Genomic DNA, 27,153 nt, shown 5'->3' with positions numbered 1-27,153 from the left:
GGTGTATAACTGTAGAGGCTAAACAATGCAGATATTGAATAAACAGGATTAAATAAGTTATTTTTACTTATTATTTTCATGTATTTGAGTGGAAGAGAACAACTGTTTAGATCTAGAATCTAATTTTTGGAATAAATTACATGCAATAATTGTGTAAAAGTAAAAGTGTTTTTTGCTCAGGCAATAACTGTACCATCAAACTCGATGATCATTGTGTTTGTAATCTGTTCATAGGTCAAGCATCAATATATTCTTGTCAGGGGGATGGAGGAGGAGAGGCAGGGGGAGGTAAAGATGGAGAGGCTGGAGGAGGTAGAGTAGAAGGAGATGGAGGAGGAGAAGCTGAAGGAGAGGGTGGAAACCAGTGGACACTAATCTGTCTTTTCCAAGGTTCAGATGTTACTTCATTTCTACCCCCAGGGTATTCTTTAAAGTTGCCTCCTTGTTTTTCATTAGTTGCTTTGACCTATAACATTGCGGAATCCATTAAATTCTTGTATTCTCCTTATATATCAAGATATAAATGAAACGTTGATTACTGATCTATGATCATTTGCTTGATTGATTATCTACATAATGCAAAATAATGTTTGCAAATGCAAATGCAAAAAACAAACAAACAAACAAAAAAAAACAACAACATCAACTTTCAGGAGTGCTGCCTTGAAAAACTTATTTTGTCCCCACCAATGTCAAAATCAAACCTTCTCCCTTGGACACTTGTGTTTATATGTGCTCGTATATGCTACACAAAATTAATTATTTTATCAAGTATTATATATTCTTTTATTCTATTTGCTCTGGGGGATCAGACCATCTTTAAATACAGATGTGTACCCATATCTTTTCAATTGACTTGATAAACATTTTTTTTCCCAAATTTCAAATAAAACTGATCTTGATGAATTGTCACATATTCACAGAAGAAACTGACTTAAAAGTAGGAAACTGATTATTAGTACACTATTTGGAATGACAGATGATGAGTGTTTTTATATGGGTGGTGTAACTATTTCCACATTTTTACAGCAATATAAATATTTTATCTCAAAACACAGAATTTTATGAGCATGTAATTACACTTAAATTACCAAAAGTACAAGTACTCCCTTCACAAACTACAAATTTTGGGAATAATAGGCTTATGTGTTATTATCGAAGTGAAACACAATTATTAATTCAATGTTGCTACTCGTTAAGTGAGGTTTACATTGTAAATAAATGGTTATTTACTTGTTCATTATATTTTAAAATTGTATGCACCATAATTTGAAACTAAAGTTTTAAAATTAAGACACAACTAAATTAGGTTTAGGACAGAAATGACATGTGTGCTATGTTAAAATTTTGACAAAATTAGATGTCAAATAGACATTAGAAGAAGATACATGTCAATATGTTGTTATATCACTGGTTCTTGAGAATTTGGATAAACATGTCCCACTAAGAGTAGTGACAATGTCTTTGAAAATTAATCACATATTCTGATAAGGAATAACTAATAATTAAAAACAAAAACAAAATAAAAAAAATAAAAAATAAAAAAATTATATTTTGAAACACCTGCTCTGCTCCTGTTTGGCGGACTATTTTGTATGGCGGATGTGTCAGATCCGGCTGCAATGTTTCCGGTATTCATGAATGCCTCGGTAAAGGAGCGCGGTTCCTGAAGAAGAGAAAAACTGGACTAGTCGTCGGCGCCGTGTCGCGTTGCGAGTATTGTCTGCCCTGTAAATAAACCCCCCACCTGGTTGTAGCGTTAAACGACGGCGCATACTTGACTGGATTTTTCTCCTTTAGCTCCGACGACTCGCAGCCGCTCGGTGTGTGATCCAGCCGTGGCGTAAACCAGCCGTTTAGAATCGTGCAAACAACGAGCCGTTAGCCTTGGGTTAGCCGTTAGCATTGGTTAGCCGTTAGCTGCGATGTCGGGTGTTGTGCGCGGCCCCGCCGGGAACAACGACTGCAGAATTTATGTCGGAAACCTCCCCCCAGATATTCGCACAAAAGACGTGGAGGATGTATTCTACAAATACGGTACGATTCGAGACATCGACCTGAAGAACCGGAGAGGGGGGCCGCCTTTCGCCTTCATTGAGTTCGAAGACCCACGGTAAGGAGCTAACTGTTGGCATGCTAGGCCCGTGGCTGCCCTATTGTGTTGCTAACAAACTCGTGTTGCTAACGCGTTGCTCTGGGCTCCGGCTATTTCCCGGAGGTCCTTTACGTTGTCGTTGCAAAACGTGGTATGTTTGCTTTCGGTTTCGGGTCTGTTATTTAACGCTGCATATAGCTGGCCTAGTATGCACGTGGTGCGTGGTTTTGATCATTTAAAAACCTCTCATTTGTGCATGCTCTACGTTACTACTGCTGTTAACCCCCACTTGCTCAGTATAATGAGTTGCATGGGTACTCTGGCAGCGTTACGCTTGATTGTGCAGCTATTTGGCGGCAATGCGCTTTCTGCGCAACGAGAATTTACAACCATGACTGTCTCTTTGTGCCAGCTATTTAAATTAATCTATCTGTGAAGGTCCTCAGTCATGCAAGTCAAGGTATGTCCAAAAAGAGTTTTAAAAAATGACTGAATCAGCTGCTCGGATGAGTGGCGAAACGTCTTCTCTAAACACAAGTACTGTTGTCTTTAAAAGCCTTTTTGATATGGCCAATTAATCCAGTTGTGTGCACGTGAGGCGCATTAACAAAGGATAAAAGATAAAAGCTTGCCACTAACTGTGTGAGTTTGGGAGCTTTACTATACATGTTGAAGCACTGAGGCTATGGTTTTTGTTTTTCATTGACAGGGACGCCGATGATGCAGTGTATGGCCGTGATGGCTACGACTACGACGGCTACAGACTGCGTGTGGAGTTTCCCCGGAGTGGCAGGGGCTCCAGAGGCGGGTTTGGAGGGATCGGTGGAGCACCCAGAGGAAGATATGGGCCACCATCCAGACGCTCCGAGTACAGGGTCGTTGTCTCGGGTAAGCAAACTAGTTAGTCATTTATTTGGCAGCAAGTTTTGTTTTACAGGAGGCTGTAACAAGTTGTTCCTGCTTCCTGGAGGATTGTTTTGCTTGCACAAAGCATGTGTCTTTGTTGAAGGCGAGTTCAAGCAAGTGTATTGAACATATTGTTCAAATGTTACGTTTTTATTTATGATATTAGATTATGTTTGCGTATTGATAAACTAAAGGTTGCGGATGGAAGTTTTTACTTTTGGACAATGAACAAGAAAGGTACAAGCCAGAGGTACCCTAAAACTTCTGGTCCTGGTCCAGATGTGAAACTAGTGTCTTTTGTTAGAGAAACAGACTTCTGACTGTATGGTCACTGGTTTGAGACCCTTCCATGTTCATGGCTGAGGTGCCTTGAGCAAGAACCCCAAAATGCTTAAAGTGTGATCACTATTGTGTGCAGAAATAATCTAATTAAATGCAGAGAACGAATTTTGCCATAAGGGATTGGTAAGTGGCACAGTGCACCTGCGCCCATAATGCCACAGCCAAGCATGTGGGAGTTCGCAGCTATGCAGGTTGCTAAACAAGGTGTGAGATTTGCATTAGTAAAATATTTAAATGTCTTGAAGCAAGACAGATTTCCTTGTTGACGTGTCTCCGCGCATAGTCAGCTGTGATGTGTCAGAACTGACAGAACATTGTTTCTCAGGGCTCCCTCAGAGCGGCAGCTGGCAGGACCTGAAGGACCACATGCGTGAGGCGGGTGATGTGTGCTACGCTGACGTTTACAGAGACGGAACCGGAGTTGTAGAATTTGTGCGCAAAGAGGACATGACCTATGCCGTTCGAAAGCTGGACAACACCAAATTCCGATCACATGAGGTATGTGTACTGATTTGATTAACTGTCATGGATTGTGTTTCTTTCCTGTGTGGAGGTAAGTACTTTCAGGACATGTTTGTTTTGAACCAACACTCGGCCCTTATTTCCCTCTGTGGTATTTCCACCGCAGCCAGGAATGTAGTCTTTTCAATGTCAAGTTTTCTTGTGTCCGCCAGGGAGAGACTGCTTACATTCGTGTGAAATTAGACGGTCCCCGCAGCCCAAGTTATGGAAGATCACGCTCTCGCAGTCGTGGCAGCCGGAGCAGGAGCCGCAGTCGCAGCGCCAGTCGCAGTCGAAGCAATTCCCGTGGCCGTGGCAGAGGATCGCCCCGCTACTCGCCGCGGCACAGCCGCTCTCGCTCCCGTTCCTAAACCTTTCTACCACCGATGTTTCACCCTTTTGATGTACATCCTCCTGTTTTTACCTCTTATGAGTTTCTCCAGATGTCAGCTATTGATTTTTAATTTTGGCATTTCTTGTCCTGATGTCCATGTGGATGATCTTGGTATGTAGATGTATCCCGCCCCCATCCCTTCTTCGAACCTTTTCCCTCCCTCTCCAGCTGCTTTGTCCTTTTTGTTTTGTCCCTCTCTCCTCTTCTTTCTGTCCTCAATTTTTGCAAAAGTAGAATTTGTGCTGTGTTGGACTTCGAAAACGTTGAGCTGTCATGAGGGACACTCAATGTTTTTGCAAGTATTGAAGATTGACATTTTGTTCTTGTTTCTATTTTTTTTAATAGTGTCTCTCTTTGGAAATGTGGGGTGGGCTGTTTAAAAGGGGAGCCCAATGCTTAACTGTATTTTACCCTTGTGTCTTCCTTTAGACATCTGAAGAGAAGGATTAAAGTGATTTGGAATAAAACCATTGTGGAGCACATTTCATTTGTATGGTCAGGATAGGACAACTAGGAGCAATCAGGTCGAGGCAATGGTACGCTTCATATTCCATAAATTGAAAGTTTTGATGGGTTTGCCATGTCATGCATGTCATTTAACGAAGCCATATGTGCTGTACTTTTGTTATATATATATACAGTTTTTAACATGCTACTCTGGCCTGTGACAGAATAAACAGTCCTAGAATCAAGTGTTGTGATGTAAGTGTAACATCTTTGCTGTTAAATGTAAAAATCTGATTCATTGCTTTGCTGCCAAAAAAAGCGTCCCACTTTAAACTTTAATGTCCTCATTGGTTAAAATGTTTCAGGGAGTGATAGGATTTTTTGTGCTCAGTGGCAATTTTCTTTTCTTTGGTCTGACATGGAAAAAAAAATTAGGCCCAAAAATCTTGACATATTATTCTAACGGTCTGCCTCTGATTTTCTTCCTGGTATTTCAAGGTTTTGATTGGAGGAGTGGCTCAGTGGATCCCAATCCTTGGAGCTGGATGAGTGGATCGATTAGGAAAGGGATAGGCAAGGATGGATGCTCGGAACGGGAGCAGATTTCCAGGATTCAAATGAGAATTGAATTCAGAACTAGGAGTCCCAGAGCAACATTTTTTTTCCCCCCTCTCCTTTCGATTAGGCCCCCCTGCCTATCTTTAAAAGTTTTTTTCAGTGATAATGGCTTTATTTTACAAGAAAACGAAACTGAGGACCAGGAAGTTGGATCAAAGGATGGAGTCGTAGATGCCTGGTATGAAGGAATTTTAAAAAAAATAATAATAATTGGGGAGGGTTGGGAAGGGGGTTCATTTTGGGAGTAGTTTGTATGTTTTATTTTGCTTAATCTTTTTTCTTTCTCTTAGCATTTTCAATAAAACTTTCAAACAAAGACACGATAGTTTGTTTTTATTTGCAACATGAGCGCAAGTATGAAATCGTCAACTATTACGCATGCGCAGAACAATTAATGCGGTGCATTTCCACTATTTTAGAAACCCACCTTGTAACTGGTGTCTAATGGAAAATATACATAAATACTAACGCGATACTAATGCGTGTGTAGGCAAAGCTCCACTGTGACTGGGGAGAGAAGCCTTTACGCACGGCCGAGCGGTGCCTACCTACAGCAAGGTCTCTTTTAGCCCACAGTCAGCGGCGTATACCGTGAATGATGCATTGTGGGATGAAATAAGATGCCGGCAGACGGGAGCTGGTGAAAAACCCTCTGAAAACACGGGGAGGCTGCGGCCCAGCCAATGACAGGGTGCAGCATGCAGCAGAGGGGCGGAGAGCTGCCGGAGCACAAGCAAGAGAGCCAACCTACCTACATGCTTATTGTGTAAATCTTTAAAAAGCAATTAGCCGCAGCATCATCTAAACCTTCCCCACTGGCTGCCGTGAAACATATTTTTAGAAGGCAAGTGTTCTCAGGCGGCTCAGTAAAAGGTGAGTTGCAGATTTTCTCCTCACACTTGCATGTTGTGTTGGATATGATTCGAGTTTCTCTTTATGATGGTGATCTCTTACTGTAATGCATTTCGACTGGTTAGACAGATAGACTGTGTTGTCACAAGGAAAGAAGAGGCGTATTGGGTTTTGTTTTTTTCTTGGCTGATAATTACCTGGATACATTTTGATACTTTTGCCCCCCTCGAATGCAGAGGCTGCTTTTATCCCAAAGTGATTTTGCCAAGTAATTTAACTCCACCTGTATCAAGTTTCGCAGCCAATCTATGCAACGCTCAAGTCATCGTGTAGTTGGGGGACATAAGCAAAAATACACATGCGTAAGTTTTGGATTCGGATCTGCGTTAGTGACCAAAACTAACAGTAATGCGCTTTTGGAAATGGGCATTTTCTGCGTGCGTTTGCTTTGATCTTTCTGGCCTGAACCATCCTCATCATCACCACGTGCGGTGTTAATTTTCAGTGCGGTACGTCTGAGTGAACGTGCCCCCCGCTTCCCCCCCTCCTTCTCTCTCCTCATCATCCTGTCTTCCTCAGCAGGCATCATCATCATCCTCAGCCATGACTGACAGGAAAGCTGTGATCAAGAATGCAGACATGTCCGAGGACATGCAGCAGGACGCCGTGGACTGTGCCACACAGGCCATGGAGAAGTACAACATAGAGAAGGACATTGCAGCCTACATCAAGAAGGTGAGACAGGACAGGGAGCGTGGACGGATCCCAGCAGAGCTTCGGCAGCTTCTCGCCGGTGGCACATGATCCGCAAATTCAGAGCCTTTTGTGTTCTCTGATCTATTTTTTGCTCGGAGATGAGGCTCTTGTGATCAAGGCCAGGATTTTCTTTTTTTTTAAACCATTTTTTTTTATTACTCTGGTTCACACGTCTCCCACAATTCACTCTGTTTATACTCACAACCAGATACCAAAGAGAGGGCCTCCACACATTTGGACATTTCATATTTTATTTGTGCCAGCCTGAGAGTAGCCTACAAACCAAACTTGCGTGAAGGTGGAACTTCACAGATCGCTTTACAAACAAGATAATAAAATATATATTTAAAAATAAAATAGCACAGATCAACATGGTTTTGATTAAAAAAAAAATACAGTCACATGCCAGTTCATTAGGTACTAGTGAAAACAAAAACATCCCAACAGTCCTGCACTAAATCCCCCAATAATGACTGTTGCAATGTTCAGTTTGAAGGTGGTATTTGTTTCATCATTTTGCAGGATGTAGTTTGTGGTGCTGTTAAACTGGAATGAATTAAACACCAAAGAGTTTCTGTTATTAATCCTAGGACATTGACTAACATAGAGTTGTCATAATAATAGAAACATGTGTCAATGAAACACATCACAATTCAATAGTACGACAAACCTCAGATAAAACTCAGATGAATCAATAGTTCTCTCAGTTATTTTTTAAACCAATGTTGAATACCACAACCATTATAAAGATTTAATGCAGGACTCTTATGTTGCAATGCATTTATTTTCTCTAGTGTACCTAATGAACTGGCAAGTATTATGTAAAGCTATTTCAAGTCCTCATCTGCACTTGCCCAGAATTTGTAGCATTTATTGCGTGTTATCTTTTGAGTTTTTTAAAACTATATATAAATGTGAAGTATATAAATCACATTAATAATCAGGTGAACCCATAATAAAAATAAAATGTATTCTCAGACTTAAACATGATATCGTCTCTGGTGCTATATGCTCTTTGCACTCATTGGTTCTGCATTTTGATTTGAAGTTGATTAATCCCCACCCCTCTTTTCCTTTTTGACTCTTTTCAGGAATTTGACAAGAAGTACAACCCCACCTGGCACTGCATCGTCGGGAGGAACTTCGGCAGCTACGTCACCCACGAGACGAAGCATTTCATTTACTTCTATTTGGGCCAAGTGGCCATCTTGCTTTTCAAGTCCGGCTGAGACGTTTCTGATGGGTGTTGAGGAGTTTTTCTCCCTGAGCCTAAATTGGAAATGCACTGGTGGCTGATGTCTCCCATACACTAATAACGACATACCATAACGATGCAAAACCGGCCGTGCGCAATTGCATGGACTATACACTATTTAATATGTATGTTACAGTAAGTTTACTTTTCAATAGTTGCCATTTGAATGCAACTGAAGTAGTTTTTGTTGATGCTGTTTAAATTCTAGGTTGTAAAAGATTTCAATGTGGCCCTTGATTGTATAATAAAAGGAAAGCTGTAGAATGTAGTGGTGCATCTGCTTTCCCTCACAAGTGGCATTGCCAGTACTTGTAATGAGCCGGTTTAGATGGTACAAAAACATACTGCGTGCACCAGTACAGCAATTCATCTTAAAGATCATGAAAAGAAGTTTATTAATGGAGCAAATATTTTAATGCTCTACAGTTGTCTAACCAGTCACGTCTGGATATTCGCACGATACAAACACTTCTATTGTTTTCAATCGGGATTCAGAAAAGATAGAAATTTAAGCAGCCGTGTTCAGAAAAGATGTCACAACATCCGACGCGCTTGACGTTTTTGGAACCAACACAAACCAGTGAAAGCGTTTTCCTGGGATGTTTAGTTTGTCAGCTCGTAGATATTCACTGTGAAGGACAATGGCGCAATCCAGGCTCGCAAAAACGGGCCACAGCCTGTCATGTCTGTTGTAATGCTACCGACTGGTTATCGAAATCTCCCAACTCACCCACCCGGCATTTCCGTCTTATAATCCTGTGTTCCTGCATGTTTGGAGGATAAAAACCACAATTTATTTAACTGTTTCCGGACACAAACTAAAGCTCTTTGTTTAACTTTTGACTATGTAGATAACGGACCGAGCCGACGTGTGTCTTGTCTTGTTATGAAGCAGCATTAGCGAGGTGTTTTAGATGAAACATCCACCACGGCTACCTGTGTTTCAGATGGTTGTGTCGTCTCATGTGGCTTGTGATACTTCCAAGATTGCATCACCCCACCCCCCTAAACCTTTAGTTTTGCATTGCCAGTGTACTGCCAGACGTGCAGGAAAGACGGAGCGGTTGGACGTCTTAAAGCAACAGCAAGCGGGTTTATCTGTTGTCTATTACTGATTTGGGTTTTTCATTTAGTAATGTCAGTATAATTAGTTTGAAATGGCAATGCACGATGTTTGAATTCTTATTAAATGTGTTCTTTTGGAGGACGGACTGGAGAGTTTTAGCCTACAGCTGGATAACACCAGACTGAACTTTTAGCTTGGGTTGTTTTGTCGAGGGACGTCTTCCTAACTATTGTCAATGTAAACTGATTTAGTATTGTTTTCCTCTGGCATGTATTTTTGCTGTGTATATGTAGGAGCCGTTCCGATGCTGTTAAATTTGCACAAAACGTGTGCCTGTCATTGCTCTCAACTGTAACTGGCTTGAGTACAATTGCACTTCATTAGAGATATCCAGTAGGTTGCTACAGAACCAAAATCGTATAAACTCGATAAAATAAAAAAATAATAATTGTTGACTTATTACACTGTGGCCTTTCATTTTGTCATTGTATGGAAAACATTCAACCAAACACTGAAATGCACCGTTTTTTTCTTTTCCCCAAGAGGGGAAAAGAAAAAAACGTATCTTCACAAATGTATTTTCACAAAAACGTATCTTCACAACAAGTTAGCTTTGCTGTTGCGTAGACAAGTGTTTTTAAATTTAAAATGGAGCCAGATTAGCTAACTAGTTAACTGGTGGCTGGCTATAACTTCACTACCCTCAAATCACACTCTTTCCATGATATAGTTTATCAAGATGCTACTAGCAAAGTTAGCAACGAGCTAACTTTGCTTAGCACACATTTAAATGCTTTAAATGGGGAAATAAGCAAAGGTAGCACAGCTCAAAAACACACAAACACAAAGTAACAGAAGTCATGTGTTGTCTGTCTGAAATTTTTGAAAAAAAATCAACAACCTGAACGCAAACTTTACTATAACTCAAAAAATACGCTAACGCTTTATTAAGCTAACTAGCAGCTAGTGCGAGCTTCGTATTTCATGCAAAAAACTAAACTCGACAGTCATGTTTAAGTCTCTTTAAGAAAGAAAATGGACATTTATTACTTTTTATGACATTCTACCCAGTATCATCAGCTGTACTGTGATAGCTGACGTAGACTAAAATTAGCCCAGCTAAGCTAATGGTCGTAACAGATTAGGTATGACTTGAGCAGCAGAATCAGACAAAGTTGTGTGGTAATGCTAATTAATTTAATGTATACTCTTCATTAGGAGAAGAACGGGTCATCGCCTTTTAAACTTGTGCATTTCTACTTTTCAAAATGGTAAACTCGATAAATTCAGGTAATTTAAACATTTCTCATTTTAACTGAAGTCACCTTGGACTTTGATGGACATTTTTTTTTCTAAAATTATCTAACAAGAGAAAAATAGGACATGAACAGGCTGCATAATGAAATTATTGTTAGATGCTGCTCTAGTTTCATTCAGGTAATTTAGGTCCCTTGTACAAATGCAACCGTGCAGCTTTTCATTCACCTTTTCGTTATTGCACAACGACGCAAAATGAAGAAAGCAAACCAAAAAAACTGGCAGTTCTACAATAAATCCCAACACAATAGACAATGGAATGAGATGACAGACGACCGAGCATGATGAATGACGCACGGGAGGGAGAAGACGACGCGCGCGCTTTAGTATTCATGTGGTAAAGCTGCAGGCAAAACGGCGAAGGTGCAGCGTTTCATAAATGAGAAACGGTCCATAGCAACAAGTGTGTCAGACCTTCGCTCTGTGACAAGGAGCACAAAGCACACGACACCAGTCACTGCAGCGCTGAGCTGTTTGACCATATGGCTCGATCTATCAGACATTTGGCTGCTCATCAGTCATCTGTGTGATACATGCTGCACACAAGCTGTGAGATTTACCACAGAAACACATTCCTTAGTAATGCTGATAACAAACTGAATATATAAGATTACATTATTTAGACTATTTAGATTTTAAGGAATTAATTGTATTTTTAGAAGGTGTTTTTTTCTGTCTTGCAAAGTACTACCCACATGTTTTTTATATGCTAAACTCAGAGTTTTAAAAATGTTGTGATTTACCAAGCAGGACAATCTAATGCACAGAGACCACCGAATTGCATTAATGGAAATGTAGAATTAGGTTATTTTGGAGGATAGTCCCATAGAAAGAGACAGTAAGACAGGATATCTCAACCTGTGCAGCATCGATCACTTTGAATATCTCTCCCACAGTATAACCCAAGCAACAAGTGAGAGTTATCAGTTACATTCAGACTCTTCAATAACGGTTTCGCCTCCATTGTTGTGTTTTTTTTTACATGATGCAGCACAAACTCGAGTCCTTCATCAATGTGCCACGTTTAAAGAATATATCAACTGGTTTGACTGATTAGTGTCGAGTCAGACGGACGTGGTTCAGATGACAAACAGCAGGACAGACGTAAGTGCATCATGATATAATCAAGATTCTGTTTCCTTTCGTTGTGGTGATCGCACCTACAATACAACCTAGGGTGTTGGTGTTTACAGCCCTGGGCAGCCGTATTCTCATTGATAAAAGTAGCACAGGCCGCCTGCCTCTTGTGTAATGCGTTCACTTTGTGCTGCAGTTACGTGATGTCTGTAAGTGGAAATCTAGAACAAGAGCGAGCAGAGCCGCAAAAGCAGACAAATTAAAGGACAAGTGACTAATGAATAATTTCTAGAGACAGACTGAGGTCGTGGCGGATGAAATGAGATACACTTTTTGGGAGTTAACTGGGGAGGCTGTGTTCGTTTGTGAGTTTTCATGACTGCGCAATGCTTTTGAAGAAAATTTCCTCTTCTTTGGATTCGTTTGCAACTTTGCTTAGTGAGTTAGAAAATCCGCCTGTATCACGCAGACTCTGGATAACGCTGGAGACAACTTGTTATCACAAAGGTCTCACTCGCTTTAGCACAAGTGCGTCAGAGGAGCCTCGGCTGCTTTTCCGTCAAACCTTCACCACTGTTTTTCACCACTGTTTTTCCCATCAGCCCCTCCTCCCCCCACATACCTGCCTGCTTTCTCTCTCATAGCCGCTGGCTGCCTTCATCCATCTTCCCACACACAGCTGTAATTCACGGTCAGAGCACATTCACATTTAGACCAAACAGATAATTGACTGGACGATGGAAATGAAAAACCCCGACTGCTTTTAAATTAAAGATGCATGTGGATGAAATATTTATCCGCGGCCAGTTTTAGACGTTAAGTTTGACCATTTACCATGTGTCACCAAAATTCCTTAAGACTGATAAATGATATTATAGTCCTGCTTGAAAAGATATTGTTTTATGATGGTTTCAGATGTAGCTCCATCCTTCACACTCTCTCTGAATGGCCTCTAAAATATCTATTTATTACAATGACCATTTATCCCCCTGCTCTCAAACTGCTCTTCACAGGGATGGTGGGAAAAACATTCGAATAGCCCGAATCTCACCAAACAGGCCGTCGTTTCAGCTCAGGCTGAAAATACCCTCCTCTTTTGTTCGGAGCGCGGCTCTCATTGACGTGGCGAATGTTTGTGCTCTGCAGATCCCTCATAGACTGCGAGATGACCAGTGGGTGGACTTAACGCCGGCATAACGTGGAGGCAAATGACTCAGACTCAAACATCAGGGATGTTGAGAAAACCAGAGAAAATGTGGCACAATAGCAGCAACTGGACTCGTGAGCCTCAGTTACAAGGTGTGTAGGTTGAAGTATGCGGCGTTGCCGTCTGGGACAATGTACGTTGAATTCATCTCTGCATGAAAATCCTTGAAAAGAAGAATGTTTCCATCCACACACAGTCCTCCCAGGGTAATGACACATCTATTAGTAAACAGTACTTTGCATACTCTCCACCGTTGGTTTCCATTGACGTTTTGACTCATTAGAGCGGGGAAAACACGAGATGTGTTGAGTATAATTCAAGGCCTTGACGCACTGACGTCAGAGAACGAGCAGCAACGACGCCTTAAAGGCGACTGTTAGAACAGTGAACATGTTCTAATGGTAGATGTTTCTTCACATCTGGAGCATCTTTGTATAGAAATGGAATTTGTTATCTGGAGCTGCTGTATCTTTGATCTGGAGCCGGATGCACAAAAAAGGCATGTTCTCGTCATTGGTCTCCACAACCAGCCACATCTAGAAAAATATCAGCGAGTTACAACTGAGCTGAGGTTTTTAGTGGGAATCCTGATGGAGGATTGACATGAAAGCACAACATCTGCAGTTTTATATATTATAGACTTACATAGACTTGCTTTAATCATCCACGAGAGAAATTAGACACAGTGGCTTAGTTGCACTTAAAAATACTCTTAAAAAGAAACACCACCAATAAAATATGAGCAAAACCTCATAAAATAGAATAAAAATAATATAACCAAAGATTTACAGAATTAGCACGTGTACAAATGTACATGAAAGAGATGGAAGAAAAAAGTTTGCATACATAGGAATAATACAACTATGTGCATTAACTGTAGCAGAAATGTGAGTTGAGTTGTAAGGCGGATAGAGTATGAATGAAGTCCTGAATCAGTCTGTGAATGAGAATGAGAATGAGCTCCACTGCCCCTCTATAGTCTGGTGTAGCGGATGAGACAGATTGTTCATGATGGAGAGCAGTTTGTCCAGTAACCTCCTGTCCCACGCTGAGACAAATCAGATCAATTTCACAGATCAAATTTCTCGTTCCTATTTATGTCCTTTTTGCTGGTACTGCAACATACCAGTACTGAGGCCTTTCGTCACAGCGTCACTGCTGTCCCTCCAGTCCAGTCTGCTGTTTATGTAGACTCCCAGGTACTTGTAGTGGTCCACTACTCGATGGTGACGGTCTCCTCTGGTGTCCTCTTCCTCCTGAAATCAATGACCGGCTCCTTGGTCTTGGAGTAGATGGTTTGCTTGGAACCACTCCACAACGTCTCCGATCAGTGTCCTAGTTTGAGTATAGGAGACTAGGAGGTCTTCTCTTTTTTGACATGTCTGTGTTCTTTATTAAGACTGGTGATTCCTGCAAAGTTTTAGAAAACTTGTATATTGGTTTTAAATTCGGAAGGAAGGACCTTGTGCGGCATTTAATAGGCCTAGATAATAACACACATACAGAATGTACACAAACATAGAAAAAGTATCCTCTATATAAAAACTGTACAGATAATTACATATAGATAACGCACTGCATGATTGACATTAATGTATTATAGCTGTTAAACAGCATTACATAACCGTACACCCTCATACTGTGACACAGTCCGTCTCTTACTCTGAGCTGTAGCACTTCCACTTTTTGACCACCAGAGGGAAACCTTTCTCTTCATAGAGACAGGGTTCTTTCTGTCTTTGTAAATCTGAAATGAAAAGTGCAGCTCTAGTGATTGAGGTGGATCATATATTTAAAATGACAATAACTACAAATTTAAAAATCCCTCTGAAGTATGATTTGTTCATAAATGGGGATTTAATTTAGTTTTCCATGTTCAGTAGGACATCAGTAACATACTGTCTTGTAGTGTCTTGTAGTATTTATACGTCAAACATTTGGAAAGCACAAGACATGTTTTATTAGACAGTCATTCCCATTAATGGGTAATAAGGAAATATACAACAGGAAGTTTGGCAGAAAGGTGGATTTCCACCAGACTAAGGGGGAAACTTTGTTACTGATTATACAGAACGTAAGGCAAAAAAAAAATTACATTTTTCACTACATGAGTAGGCAGGCTTCGAGAGTTTGCACGCAGAAAGTCTGTGCTTTGTCCTTGCGTAGGGCATCCAGAGGTGATCTGGTTCATAAACGATCATGCCCGGTCTGCTTTGCTGCACCTGAGAGCAGTTTGTTCTAATGGTTTCCTCCGAATGGATGAAAGCCACGGAGGCTCGCATTGCATTGCGGGAAGTTGGTGAAGCAGTCACCCCGCACAGTTTCACTCAGGTGTGGTATCGCTCATATGCCATTAGGCTCATTAACAGAGCCATTGTGAAGATTAGAAAGGTGGACCTCAGCGGGGAGGAATTTCATTGTGACTGCAGGCATGACAGTGTACACACAAAATGTAATCAGGCCACCAGAGAGTGGACGGAGAAGAATAAGCTCAGATGCCTCAGCTTTAATGTTTTAAATTCCACAGCATTATAAAAACAACACGCGTGTGCAAACAACCACATAACACTCAGTTTTAAAGTCATTTCACATCTTGGCAAACATCCTGCATGACTAAGTGAGGAGCAGGTTAAAGGTTGAAATGGCTGCCTTTCATGGGCCGCAACATTTTTATGACCTTGTCTGCTCAGACACTACTGGAACCACATACAAAAAAAACAAATGCTCGCGGACGGCTGAGAAAGTGCGGTTGGAAACTTTGTTTTGAAGCTTAAGTTTTTTAAAAACTCAACCACACATCCAGGGTGTTGTGAAGTAATATGTGTCAGAGTTGACCCGACTGACGGTAAGACAACCTGGTTTCTACTGACCTAAAGTCACCAGGCCTCTCACTCCCACAAACCGTCTTATCTGAGCCAAACCCTTTATGGACCATCACCTCGTAATCCTGCTCCTTTACTGCCCTCGCTGAGCGCTGCTGTCAAGGATAAGGTAATCAGCTTATCGTGAAGACATGATTTATAAAACTCTGTGATTCAGACCTTCTTTGATACCTTCTAAAGAAGTGGGGTGATATTCTCTCCTCGGACCTGATAAAAAGAGAGAATCACTCACACATGACTTTTCTCTCTTCAAATACATATATGTTTAATTAAAAGCCTTTGTCACAACATTTTGAAAACGTAACCTCATCATTTTCCCGTTGCGACGTTTAACCTAAATGAGCAGAGTAAGGAAAGAAGAGAGGGACTTGTTTCGGTACTTTCTTGCCTTATCTCGGATCATATCCCGGCACTGAAGGCATGTGACGTTGGGCAATAAGGTCATAAAGCAGAGCAACTCTTTATGAGAGGGACTGTGAAACTGTGACAGACTGGCTCGCTTGCTGGTTACAGGTGGCTCCCGGACTGTGAAACATAACTCGTATTCAGGCTTAAAAACCTTCAGACAAGTGGGACCTCGTGCCACCACAGAGAGACATACTGCCCTTTGATCGACTTTAGATGATCTACTAAGACAAATGTCTGCGGAGGAATTTAGAAAATTAAAATAATAAATATACAAACAACATGTCTGTGAAGATGTTAGGTGACTGAAGTGAAGCTTAATCTTTGTTTAGTTGTTCTTCATGTTGGTAGTTTAGTTTTGTTAAGCTTAAATATAATTTGGTTTACTTGTAGTTTATCTAAGTAGCTTAGCTTATCCTAGCTTAGTTTAGTTTGCCATTTATCTTTGGTTCATCTCATCTGAGTAAAAACAGTTTAGCTTAATCTGGGTTCGTTCAGCTTAGTTTATCCGTTTATTGTAAAAAGTTTGTATCAGTTGTGTTTTACTTGGATTTGCTCATCTTCGCTTAGCTCAGTTGAGCTGATCTTAAAGTAACTTGTGTTTTAAATTTGGATGGGTTAGGTTTAGCGCAGCTCAGGGTTTGACCTACCCTTTTCTAGTTTGGCTAATCTGAATTAATTTTACTCTTTTTAGTTTAGCCCACCAGTGGACTCTTCTTATTTTTCATTTCAGTTTAACAAATACATTAGCTTAGCTTAGCTCAACTTAGGTTAGCTTAATTCAATTTATGTTCAGTTGATGTGTATGTTTTTGTAGTTTCGTGGTCCAGTTCACTTTAAAAGTCTCGATTTATATTGAATTAGCATAGTTTTAGTTTAGTTTCTCTAGTTAAACTCTGCTCACTTTATTTTCAGTTCATTTGGTTAACTTTTAATTCATTCATCTCTATTTTTGTTTAACTTGCCGGAATTCAGCTTATATTATCTTGCTGTAATTTGACTGTTTTCCAATAAAGGTTCAGAAATAGGACGTCGGGGAAACTGCTTGTTGTTGATGATCTCTCAATATTTATTACTAGAGTCACTGGAATGGACAGTGATGGGTTGTTTTTGCACTTTTACTATCCTCTATTTAACTGAAAGCATTTAACCACCCCTCACCACACTTTTTATATTCATTCATTCATTCATTCATTCACATCCACAGCACAGGTAAACAGTGGTAACAAACACTGAGGTTGTGCAGGTGCTGCCAGCAACGTAACTGATGGGGTTTAGATTGTCCTGGCAGATTTTTAAAGCAGTTATAAAACGGATTTTATGTGATTGTGATTGGGTCTTGCTGGCCCTGACTCAAGGTCTGTTTGAAGACAATGCAAAAAAACAAAGAACGTGGTGAGGTATGTGCTTTGTATGGTGTGTGTGTGTGTTTGAGGGGGGTCCACTGAGGAGGGGGGGTCATGCAGGGGGTTTGGTGATGGAGGTCGGGAGAGGTCTGGGGGTGGGGAAGTCACACAGGTAGGGGACAGTGATCCAGGCGGTGGGACTGTGCAGTCACCATGTCTCAATCTACAAACTAATCCTGCATGACTAGTCTTGGGCAACAACTAATGGCCCCCAATTACAGTTTCTCTGTCCTCCAGAAAGCAGCCAGTGTGGCGTGACCTGCCGAAATGAGTCTTCCTCACAAATGCATAGCAACAACTGACATGTTTAGAGAGCGGGGTGGCTTAATTAGATGTTTGCTTTTGCATTACAGTTCTTTTTTGACCCACTTAGATTTGTTTCCTGAGTCTTTAATAAAGCTGAGCGGTCTGAGCTGGCCGCCCATTACACGCGGAGCTGGAGTAAAACCGTCGAGGAGCTGAACGTGAGGGTGGGAAAGGAGCAGAGAGAGGGTCTGAGGTGGAAAGGTCAAACCGATGTTTCACCGCGATGCCAGAGAGGGACATTTTTTTCCATCAGGATGCCTCCCGTGGTCAGGGTTAATGTGGTGTTCAGGGGACAGAGATGTGCGGATGAATTAATTTTAGGGATGAGCAGAGGAGCGTGGAGACAGAGGGCCAGAGTCCACTGGTGGAGCGGCGGTGAGGGGAGGGGTCGAGGGGGGGGGGCAGATTTGGAAAATGGGTTTTTGAGTGCAGATTTGTTGACACCACCTCCACCTTTACTTCACTGTCTTTAATCTTCATTGACTCTCAACTCACGGTCTACTCTATTTGTTTTAAAGAGAGATTAAAATAAATAATGAGATTCCTTGAAAACTTTTGTTGAAACTGAGAATGTATTCATGCATATGATTTCTATTTATGTGCATTCTGTTTTCAAAAATGCTAAAACCTCAACACCACAAATGTTCTCCTCATGGTGGCACTAGGGAGGGAAAGTAGGGTGATACTACAAAGTGTAGGATACATCATCTGGTGACCATGAAATTGTAGTTTCTGGTCTGAATATCCACTAGATGATCTACACTTGTTTGGATCCCTCACATTTGCTTACGTGACTTGGGTACATAAGCATGCAAGCTCTTTAAACCAAGATGGTGGATGTGGAAAATACTGTACCATCTTCACAGCATTAGGCCTATCATTGGTATGCTCACATTAGCATCTACCTCAAAGCGTTGCATTTGCTCAAAGCCTTAGCGCTAATCTTGCCGTGCCTAGCTACTTTTGTTGTGTGTATCAATTATCTGTATCTATTCATAGCATCGTTAGCACCTTTAAAATGCGCTGAGTTGCGGCTATTGCTGTTAAATATTAGTCTAAACTGCAAGTGGTTGTGTATACATAAACCATGGACATCCCCACTGTATTTTATGTCCATTCTCCTGTAGTTTCCACGCACTTCACATTTCCGCTTGGCTCTAAATTCTGTCCAGGTGTTCATAGTCACCAGGTGAGGTGTCTTGGGATCTTCCTCTAGTGCCAGCATATTTGTGTGATTTGTATTTATTGGGTGTATTGCTGTCAAGACTATAATAATTTGGGAGATGCAGTATCAGCAGAATGGGGTTGGTCCTAGTGCTAACCCTGTGGTCGCAACATAGCCTAAAAACTAGTTAATTTTGTTATGTTAAATATTTATAACAGTGTTAGCTCCTTAAAAATGATCTACCTTAGTAACATTGGTGTTAATAATGGACGTAACAGTCAGCAGTGGTGCATGTCTGTTGTGTCTGTACCAAAATGTTGCACTTGAACACACAACACAAAGTATAATTTTTTTTTAAATAATCGTATTTTTCACATTTTTTCACATTTTAAGCTATTTATTCATTCTTATACCTTCAATTATTGCCTGAAGTATGGTGTAGATTATGTGTCTAGCCAGCTTTGATCAGCAATCACCAACACAACATAAACAGGATGTAGCGCAGCTCTCCGGAGGGATCAGGTTTACCAGAACAGAGAGCCATGTCCGATGGTGACTCAAGGAAGGTAACTGCAGGTGCTTTAAGAAATCACAGGGGGACAAGACAGACTCCATGGTTGACTGAGTGTGAAGCTTTTTCTCTTTACTCATGAAATAATAGATAACTCGGGTTCCACATTAGGTGGCACCGAGCCAGAATCTTAATTGTTCAAAAGCTGACTTAAATAAACAAAGTGGATTCAGAAGAGCTCCTGTGAGACCTTTCCTATCAAAGTTCATGTTTACAGTAAAAACAGGTTATACACTTATAGACGGATTGGAGCTTATCATTACAAGCTGACCACTGAGAGGATTGTGTCACAGGAGGACGGCAGGTGTTTCATAACTCTCAGCTTTTTCTGGGAGAATCGTGGTTATGTTTATTCTGTATACTGTTCGGTTTGATGCGCAGTTTTACACCTTTCTATTTTCTCTCGCCAGGATGAGATGTGTTACTCTCTTGACAATGATCCCATTTAGCTCCCTCGCAGCGAAGCCACACCAAACATCGATCTCCGTATGAGGTAAAAGGAAATGTGCTGATGCCTCTCACACTAGGTTATACATTAACTGTCAACAAAAAAAAAGAAATAAAAAGAGCTTATAGACTTGGGCAGATAACCCGCTACTGCGTCTGACAGGCCGGGCAAATAAATTGCTGACAGAAAAAATAATCTTGACACTAAAGGTCATTGTTACTACTGTCACATTTTCATGTTATTGGTGCATTTATGACCAAAATAAAAATCTAAGGGTGTCAGATAGCAAGTAGTGGGTTCACACGTCAGTGTTTGAAATAGCTTTTTCTTTTTTCTAGAGGAAGAAATACATTTTAAATGACTTTACAACCGTCCACACTTAATCAGGCTGTGTTATTACGTTTACATTTAATTATGAGTAATATAATAGTTTAGTGTAATGGGTCAACTCACAGTTATGCAAGGTTCACTTACGTATAAGTAGCAAGAATAAAAATAAATGAAATATTATCAACAAAACAGAAAGAGTTAAAGGCCAGGGACAAGGTAGTAGTATATATTTTAAAATATAATAATACAACCGCCACTTAAACAGCTTTAATATATATATATACATAATACATTGAGTATATATGAAAATGTAAATGTAAACATGTTTTATCTGTGGTATTTTTAAGGCTGATAGCTGTGGAGCAATTTGAATCTCCTATAATCAGCTTATTCTACAGTCTAATGAGCCTCTTGTATGGTTTGTATCTAAAATCTTTATTTGCAAAGTAAAAACAGCTGTAGTAGAGTAAAGAAGTGCATTGAAATGGAGGACAAGCAGGGAACTCAAATACAAGAGTAAGGTAAACCTTGAAGTGTACCCTTGTGTTTAGTTAACATTGACTTTATTCGAATTACTGCGCGCCACTGCACGATGAAGTCTATAAAATTATTGGAATTACTGTCAAAGTCAACCGTTTTTCTCGATGTTTCTTGATGTGACTGAATGCACATTAGTATAAACCCTTTACTTTGGCATTTTGTGTTAAATAAAGGTTTTAATATATTGATTTTACACTGGCTAAGGATATTTGTCTTTGTTTTATATTTTAACCAGTGATTAATTCACAAACAAAGACAACAACTACAGTCTGTCAGCACCACTCAAAGATGTCACACATACAAATCCATTTTATCTGGTGTCAACGCCACAGAAATGTGTCAGTTTCTATAATCTGAAGTATGATCAGGTCAGTAATTAAAAAATAAAACAAAACAACAATATATATTTTCTAAGCAGTTAAAGAAAAACTCAATCTCCTGAATCTGGTCATGGCAAAGTATCAAACGTATTTATTTATTTATTAAATTGGGAAAAAAAATAAAGAAATAAAAGGAACAAATGACACTGATAAAAATATGGTGCTACAACCACTTTTTTTTCTTCTTTTTTTTTTGCACCACTTTAACCCGTACAGCAAACAAAAGTAGTCTTTGTTGGTACAACATTTAATTCTGTAAGTAAAGTCTATTTAGTTTCGGAGATGATATTTTTCTTTTTACTTTACTTTTATTCAGCTTACAAGTTGACTTTACACGCAAAAAAGTGAAAGTAAGTTGACTTTACTTACAGAATTAATGTTGTACCAACAAAGACTCCTCTTGTTTGACGCAGAAGGTTGATTTACTTCTTTTAAGTAGATGGAGCACCGTATTTTTTATCAGTGCATGGCGGATTTACAGGTTAAACCCTTTGCTAACGGTGTTAGCTAACGGTTAACCGTTGTTAGCTCCGTAAGCTAACGTTACGTAAAGGTAAGAACACATCTCTGCTTACTTTAAATTAGTCATTTACAAACGTTAGCTTGAAATTAAACTTGAATCAAGTATTTTAAAAACAATTTGCTGACATTAGTTTCACATAAAAAGTCTCTTGAAGCCACTTGATATTGTTAATTTGATGTAACAACTTACATCAACAGTCTCCAGTTATATTACTTTCTAACTTACAATAATATAAAAGCTGATAGACTGCGGTAATTAACCAACTATTTCGCTAACATTAACTTAATTCGTACCTTAAAATCAAGTCTCCCACTTTTTCCTTTTTCATTACATGAGGGCGCAGTTGGAACAGAGTAAATACAACAAGCTAGTTGTGTGTTGTGGGGTCTTCAAAAGATTTGTTGAGCCACTAAAATATAGCTTGTTAATGGTAAAAAAAATAATCAAAATGACTGACTTGTATTTTGAACAAATGTAGACGAATTCAACACATAATTATATCAAGAGACAAACTACATCTTATTAATATTTTTTCAGTGTACATAGCTTTAACTTAGTTTCATAAAATCTTGTTTGTGCCTTTTTAAAGGCCTTCAATGTGGTTTTAGAAATAGAGGACATTTTGCAAGATGTTCACCTGTAGACTCGTATTTCACAAGATGCTGATATTAGAAAATAATCACAGATTTGCATAATTGCTTTGTCATAAGTGTTATTATAAGTCACTGTGTTTTATACAGTTTAGAATAAGCTCATATATTTAGGGTGGGAGTACTCTTCAACAGATCTTGGCGTGTTTGCACGGCCATGTTTCCTCTATAACCACTAGGGTAGCTCTTTTGCTCTTTTGGGGGCTTTGCTTTAACAGAAACGGTCCAAAAACTTTTAACAAGAAAGCTCAAATGAGTCATTCTTTGCCAGAGACTGCTGTAGTTGGTCACACCAACAATAAATAAGTAACTCTGGGCTCTAACAAACCGTTGTCTTTGAACACAGCCGGGATGGAATTATTTACAAGAAGCCAGAGACAAATGAGTCACGTGTATGACTTTCCCCCTATTACCAAAGATAAACCATTTTTGCCTCCATTATTTTGATATTACCACCTACAGATAATGTCAGTAGCACATTGGTGCTGGTCGGCCACAGCGCTCTGTAACGTCCTGCTTGAATGCTCTCATCTGCATAATTGTATAAAAATTAACAGCTGTCTGTTACCCATGTTTTATAAAGATTTGGCTGTAGCTGAGACCATGTTGCCAGATGGTAAATGAAGAAATATCGTACGGTGGCTTTTAAAATGGTCACATTTTGACCCAAACTCTTGCATGCGAGAAATTGACAACTGCGTTATTCATTTTCAGTCAAATGGCAAACTATTGTATATTTGCTCTTTTTTTATATAGGCTCTGAAACTATAGTATATAAATATGATAATTGTTGTACATCTGGCCCAACTGTTTGGAGAATACTGACTGTTTTAGGCTTGAACTAAACTGAGAAAGCTAGGTATGAGCACAGGACTAGAAAGTGTTGCCGGATACAGCTGATGGTTTCCAGCCCACAAACTTTTCAAAAGCTACCTAAACGCACACAAATAGGCCCTAAATATTAGAACTTTAACCAACCAGATTGCTTTCGCTACTGTAGCCTACCTTAGTCAGTCAAAGCACAGAAATCGTCTAGCGACAAACTGCAGCAGCCAACCACCACTACAATTCACATCTAGCTACTACCAGGATGACACAGTGTAGTTCACTCATAGGCCAATGAAGCTTTTCACATACAGCGTGCCCATGGATGAATGCACGAACAGCCTTGGGAGGGATAAGGTAATAAAAAAAAAGTCCAGATTTTGTTCACTGGCAAAATAAAATTCAAAAACACCCAATTAGACAACTGTGTCCTAGCTAGGACGTCACAGTAGCTGTTGAGCTAGACTAAAAATAGAAATACCCCTTACTTGGAGAATCAATAAGATGAAAATAGATCTCTTGTCATTGATTCTACAAGGTTGATGACACTTGATGGCTTTACTTGATGCTTTTGGTTCATTTATAGATAATAATAATAATTTTTCCTTTGGATTTCTCTTGGTTTGGGTTAATTCTGCTAATTTACATCAATATCTTTTGCACTTGTTTTTTCTCACTAGTTTCACCAGTTGTGACCGAGGATGTGTCGCAGGCTGAAGTTTTCCAGATGTGCATATCTGATAAACACTGTGGTACCTGAAAATGTGCTCAAGTAAAGAGCTTGACTAAAGGTTCATGGAATTATAAAAATGAGGAAACTGGCACTAAATAAATAAATGTGATCAGAGACCATGTGTTTATGAGCTTCTCTTGTGTGAATGTGTTTTTTTTTCTCTTTTCCTTTTCGCCTCATGTTGTGTAACTCTGTGTTGCGCAGGCTTTCGACGGCCGTGTGTTTGCTCTGCAGGCCTTCAGTCAGAACGTTCCACCTCTCATGGCTGCTAATGGCAGGTGTGCATGCCTCTGCATTAATCAGGGTGCTGTGAACCCGCCGGTTAATCGCGGAGGAAGCCGAGCAGGTAATTACTTTTGAATCTCTAATTGCGCATACAAGGAGAAAGAAAAACACAGGGCAGCCATGTATGCAGATCAAAATCACAATGCAGCCGGCCTGCCACCCTCCTGGGTGCACCTTTGTTTGTCTCTGTGCCCCCCCGTCAGTACAGGCGAGAGCTTTGGGAAATGAAATACTACAATACAATAATAGCTGCAGTCAGTCCAACTTTCACACAGGTTATGAAATGTTGTACTTACTTAACCTTCTACGTTACTTTCCTTGAGTATTTTAATGTGATATAACGTTAGAATTTTCTACTTTCTATTCCATTTACTTGTTCAGATTAGGATATAATATAATTAAATCTAAGATTTAATTAAATTTGATACCATAGGATCATTTTTATACTTTTGTAGTAGAATGCAGGATCGTATCTGTACTGGTTGTGTACAGATACGTGTTATAGTGTGTTTTTAAAACGCTAAAGCTTTATTTTTCATTATACAACATTGTACAACCAACCCTTACATGGTGAGATGGAGGGTTAGTCCCAAGCAGCTGCGCCCGAGCGTGCCGCCACTGTGCCTAGCACCCACGTTTTTTTTGATGATGTGGTGGGAGGAAACCGGGGAGAGCATGCAAACGCCACACAGAAAGGTGCTGAGAATCGAACCCTCTCCGCTCCGGTTATTCAAATCGAGGACCTTCTTGCTGTGAGGCACCAGCGCAAACAACTGTTAAATAGAGACGTTTCATCCAGACACTGTTTTTTGTATCTGAAATATAAATTTTATGATGATTTTGGAGGCTGTAGTTTGTGTTGTTGTGGTGAACCGTGCTGCGTTACATTAAGTGGGTGTTTCTAATGTTCATTTTAATATAAACTAAAGAGTTTATCTCAACAAAACTGCATTCATGATCTTTTTTTTTTTTTGTCATTTCTTATGAAAAAGAAGTGGGATGCTATTTCTCCTATAGTCGAAATGGTTAAAAAAACAACAACAATAAATTATAAACTAAACCAATAATAGATTAAAATCATACCACATGCAAAACAATAGGAGGTTTGAGTTATTAAAGTGCTTAGGGCCAATCCAGTGATTGTAAAACATCATCCACATTTTTTCCACTATAATTGACCTGAAATAAAAAGTTCACTGCATTTATTTTTTTATATTTATTCAGCTACTGAACTGCAGTCACTTCATAGGTACTTCACTCGAGTATCGACATAATTTATTAGTTTGTACTTCAACCTCCGCCACCTTTATATTGAATTTTACTCCATAAATTTAACTTATAGCTATATTAAGCTTGTGTGTAATTTATCTATTAAATATAATATACCGACATCATTGACAAGCTACTTCTCAACCTAGAAAATTTGGATTTTTGTTTAATTTTTAAATATACCTGACGAAAAAAATTAAATTCATTCTAAGTTTCTCAATTTGTTGATTTTTTTAAAAAAAAGAAGAAAAAGAAAATGACAAGAAACCAAAAATATAAATACATAAATTACTCATACCAAAACAAAAATATAAAAGTCATGAACAGCTCAGTTCAAGGTTGTAAAAGTATAAAAAAAAAAATAACACACTATAATAAAACTATAATATAGTCACTGAAAGTCATCATGTACCTGCAAATAGTTTCTAGTCTACAAAATTTAAAAGAGAAATCCAGATAGCAGCAGTTTCAGTTAGAGATCTCTGCTTGTGTCTACATGATACATGAACTGCCATCATGATAAACAGATAAAGACAGAGGTTGTTTAAGCTTAATGCATAAGTGGTAATAATAATCCCACAACTTAAGACATAGAAACATAGAAATATAGCAATGTGCAAACCATTACGTTTGCAGAACTTGGAGTAACTTTACTGATGTTTTTAGTCAAGTTAAGGAACAAAATAAACTTGTGTAACCCTCACAAAACATTTGGGAACCCACTATTTTAATTGTTGCATTAAAGACTCCAAAATGCAAAGCTTTTTCCTGCAAAGCACAACAAAGACCTCACAGCACATGGATGTTAACAGGAACAATGCAAATATCTGATAAGAGCATTCCAGTCTTGTTTTCAAATGCACTGCTGAACAGAGAGACGTCTTATCGTGCCATTATTCGTCAGAAACTCTTCCTTGTAGGCGTGTGTTTGACTTCCCGCTGAGTACAGCAGCTAACGGCTTCGATCTTATTCACTCGTGTTCTTTTCTCAGGAGATTTATTGCGCTGCGACACACCTTACACAGACCTGGCACAGTTTGTCTGATCAAAATAAGGTCAGAGGTGATACCGAGCATGGATCTGTGTGTGTGTGTGTGTGTGTGTGTTTTGACTTTATTGTTGTTTGCTGTGGGTACACACTGTGAAGCAATAAAACTCTTAAATAAAAATTTTAAAAAATGAATTTCAAGTAGATACACTGAGAATCATTTGACAGAGAAAGATCAAAAAACACAGTGAGTAATAGTTTAGCAGGTGCATGCGTGAGTGTTTCATGTCGAGCCGTCTTACCTGCGCGGCGTCGTCATCGCTGTTTGTCCCATCGTTCACTAGGTGACAGCAGTGAGTTCAACAATGGGATCAGAGGAAAGCCACAGCTTCACGTCCTGCAGCTATTTAGCCCCCAAACAAAAGACATGCTATGCACCCCAGAACTATGCAAAATGAACCGCTGGTATGGAACTGTTGGTCGGCTCATGAGCCGCTGACCGTCACATGCAAATGTGGCCAGAGTTGACCAGTTTAACAGTCACTAACAGATAACCAGGGAATAAATGCTGCTGGTTCTCTCTGCAGATTGAACATCTCTGTATTTTGCACACC

The 27,153-nt window shown here is 39.6% G+C and overlaps 2 protein-coding genes across 3 annotated transcripts; both read left to right on the top strand.

Annotated features, from left to right (window-relative positions):
* The first annotated feature begins 1,639 nt into the window (after positions 1 to 1,639).
* On the top strand, positions 1,640 to 4,705 carry srsf1a (serine and arginine rich splicing factor 1a). Its single transcript, XM_047593402.1, has 4 exons — positions 1,640 to 2,113; positions 2,805 to 2,983; positions 3,669 to 3,841; positions 4,018 to 4,705. Exons 1-4 carry the CDS (start codon positions 1,926 to 1,928, stop codon positions 4,213 to 4,215), a joined length of 738 nt encoding a protein of 245 aa, XP_047449358.1. The 5' UTR covers positions 1,640 to 1,925; the 3' UTR covers positions 4,216 to 4,705.
* A 1,245-nt stretch (positions 4,706 to 5,950) lies between these two features.
* dynll2a (dynein, light chain, LC8-type 2a) lies at positions 5,951 to 9,694 on the top strand. 2 transcript variants are annotated; one of them, XM_047593403.1, is made up of 3 exons: positions 5,951 to 6,176; positions 6,735 to 6,890; positions 8,003 to 9,694. In XM_047593403.1, the coding sequence occupies exons 2-3, from the start codon at positions 6,759 to 6,761 to the stop codon at positions 8,138 to 8,140; spliced, it is 270 nt and encodes an 89-aa protein (XP_047449359.1). In that variant the 5' UTR covers positions 5,951 to 6,176; positions 6,735 to 6,758; the 3' UTR covers positions 8,141 to 9,694. The 2 variants fall into 2 exon arrangements, with proteins under 2 accessions (XP_047449359.1, XP_047449360.1); XM_047593404.1 differs by having other exon boundaries at positions 5,954 to 6,176; positions 6,738 to 6,890.
* Positions 9,695 to 27,153: the final 17,459 nt, after the last annotated feature.

The sequence above is a fragment of the Mugil cephalus genome, chromosome 9 (assembly GCF_022458985.1).
Source record: "Mugil cephalus isolate CIBA_MC_2020 chromosome 9, CIBA_Mcephalus_1.1, whole genome shotgun sequence".
In the NCBI taxonomy this organism is placed as follows: Eukaryota; Metazoa; Chordata; class Actinopteri; order Mugiliformes; family Mugilidae; genus Mugil; species Mugil cephalus.
This window is presented reverse-complemented; position numbering and strand designations above follow the sequence as displayed.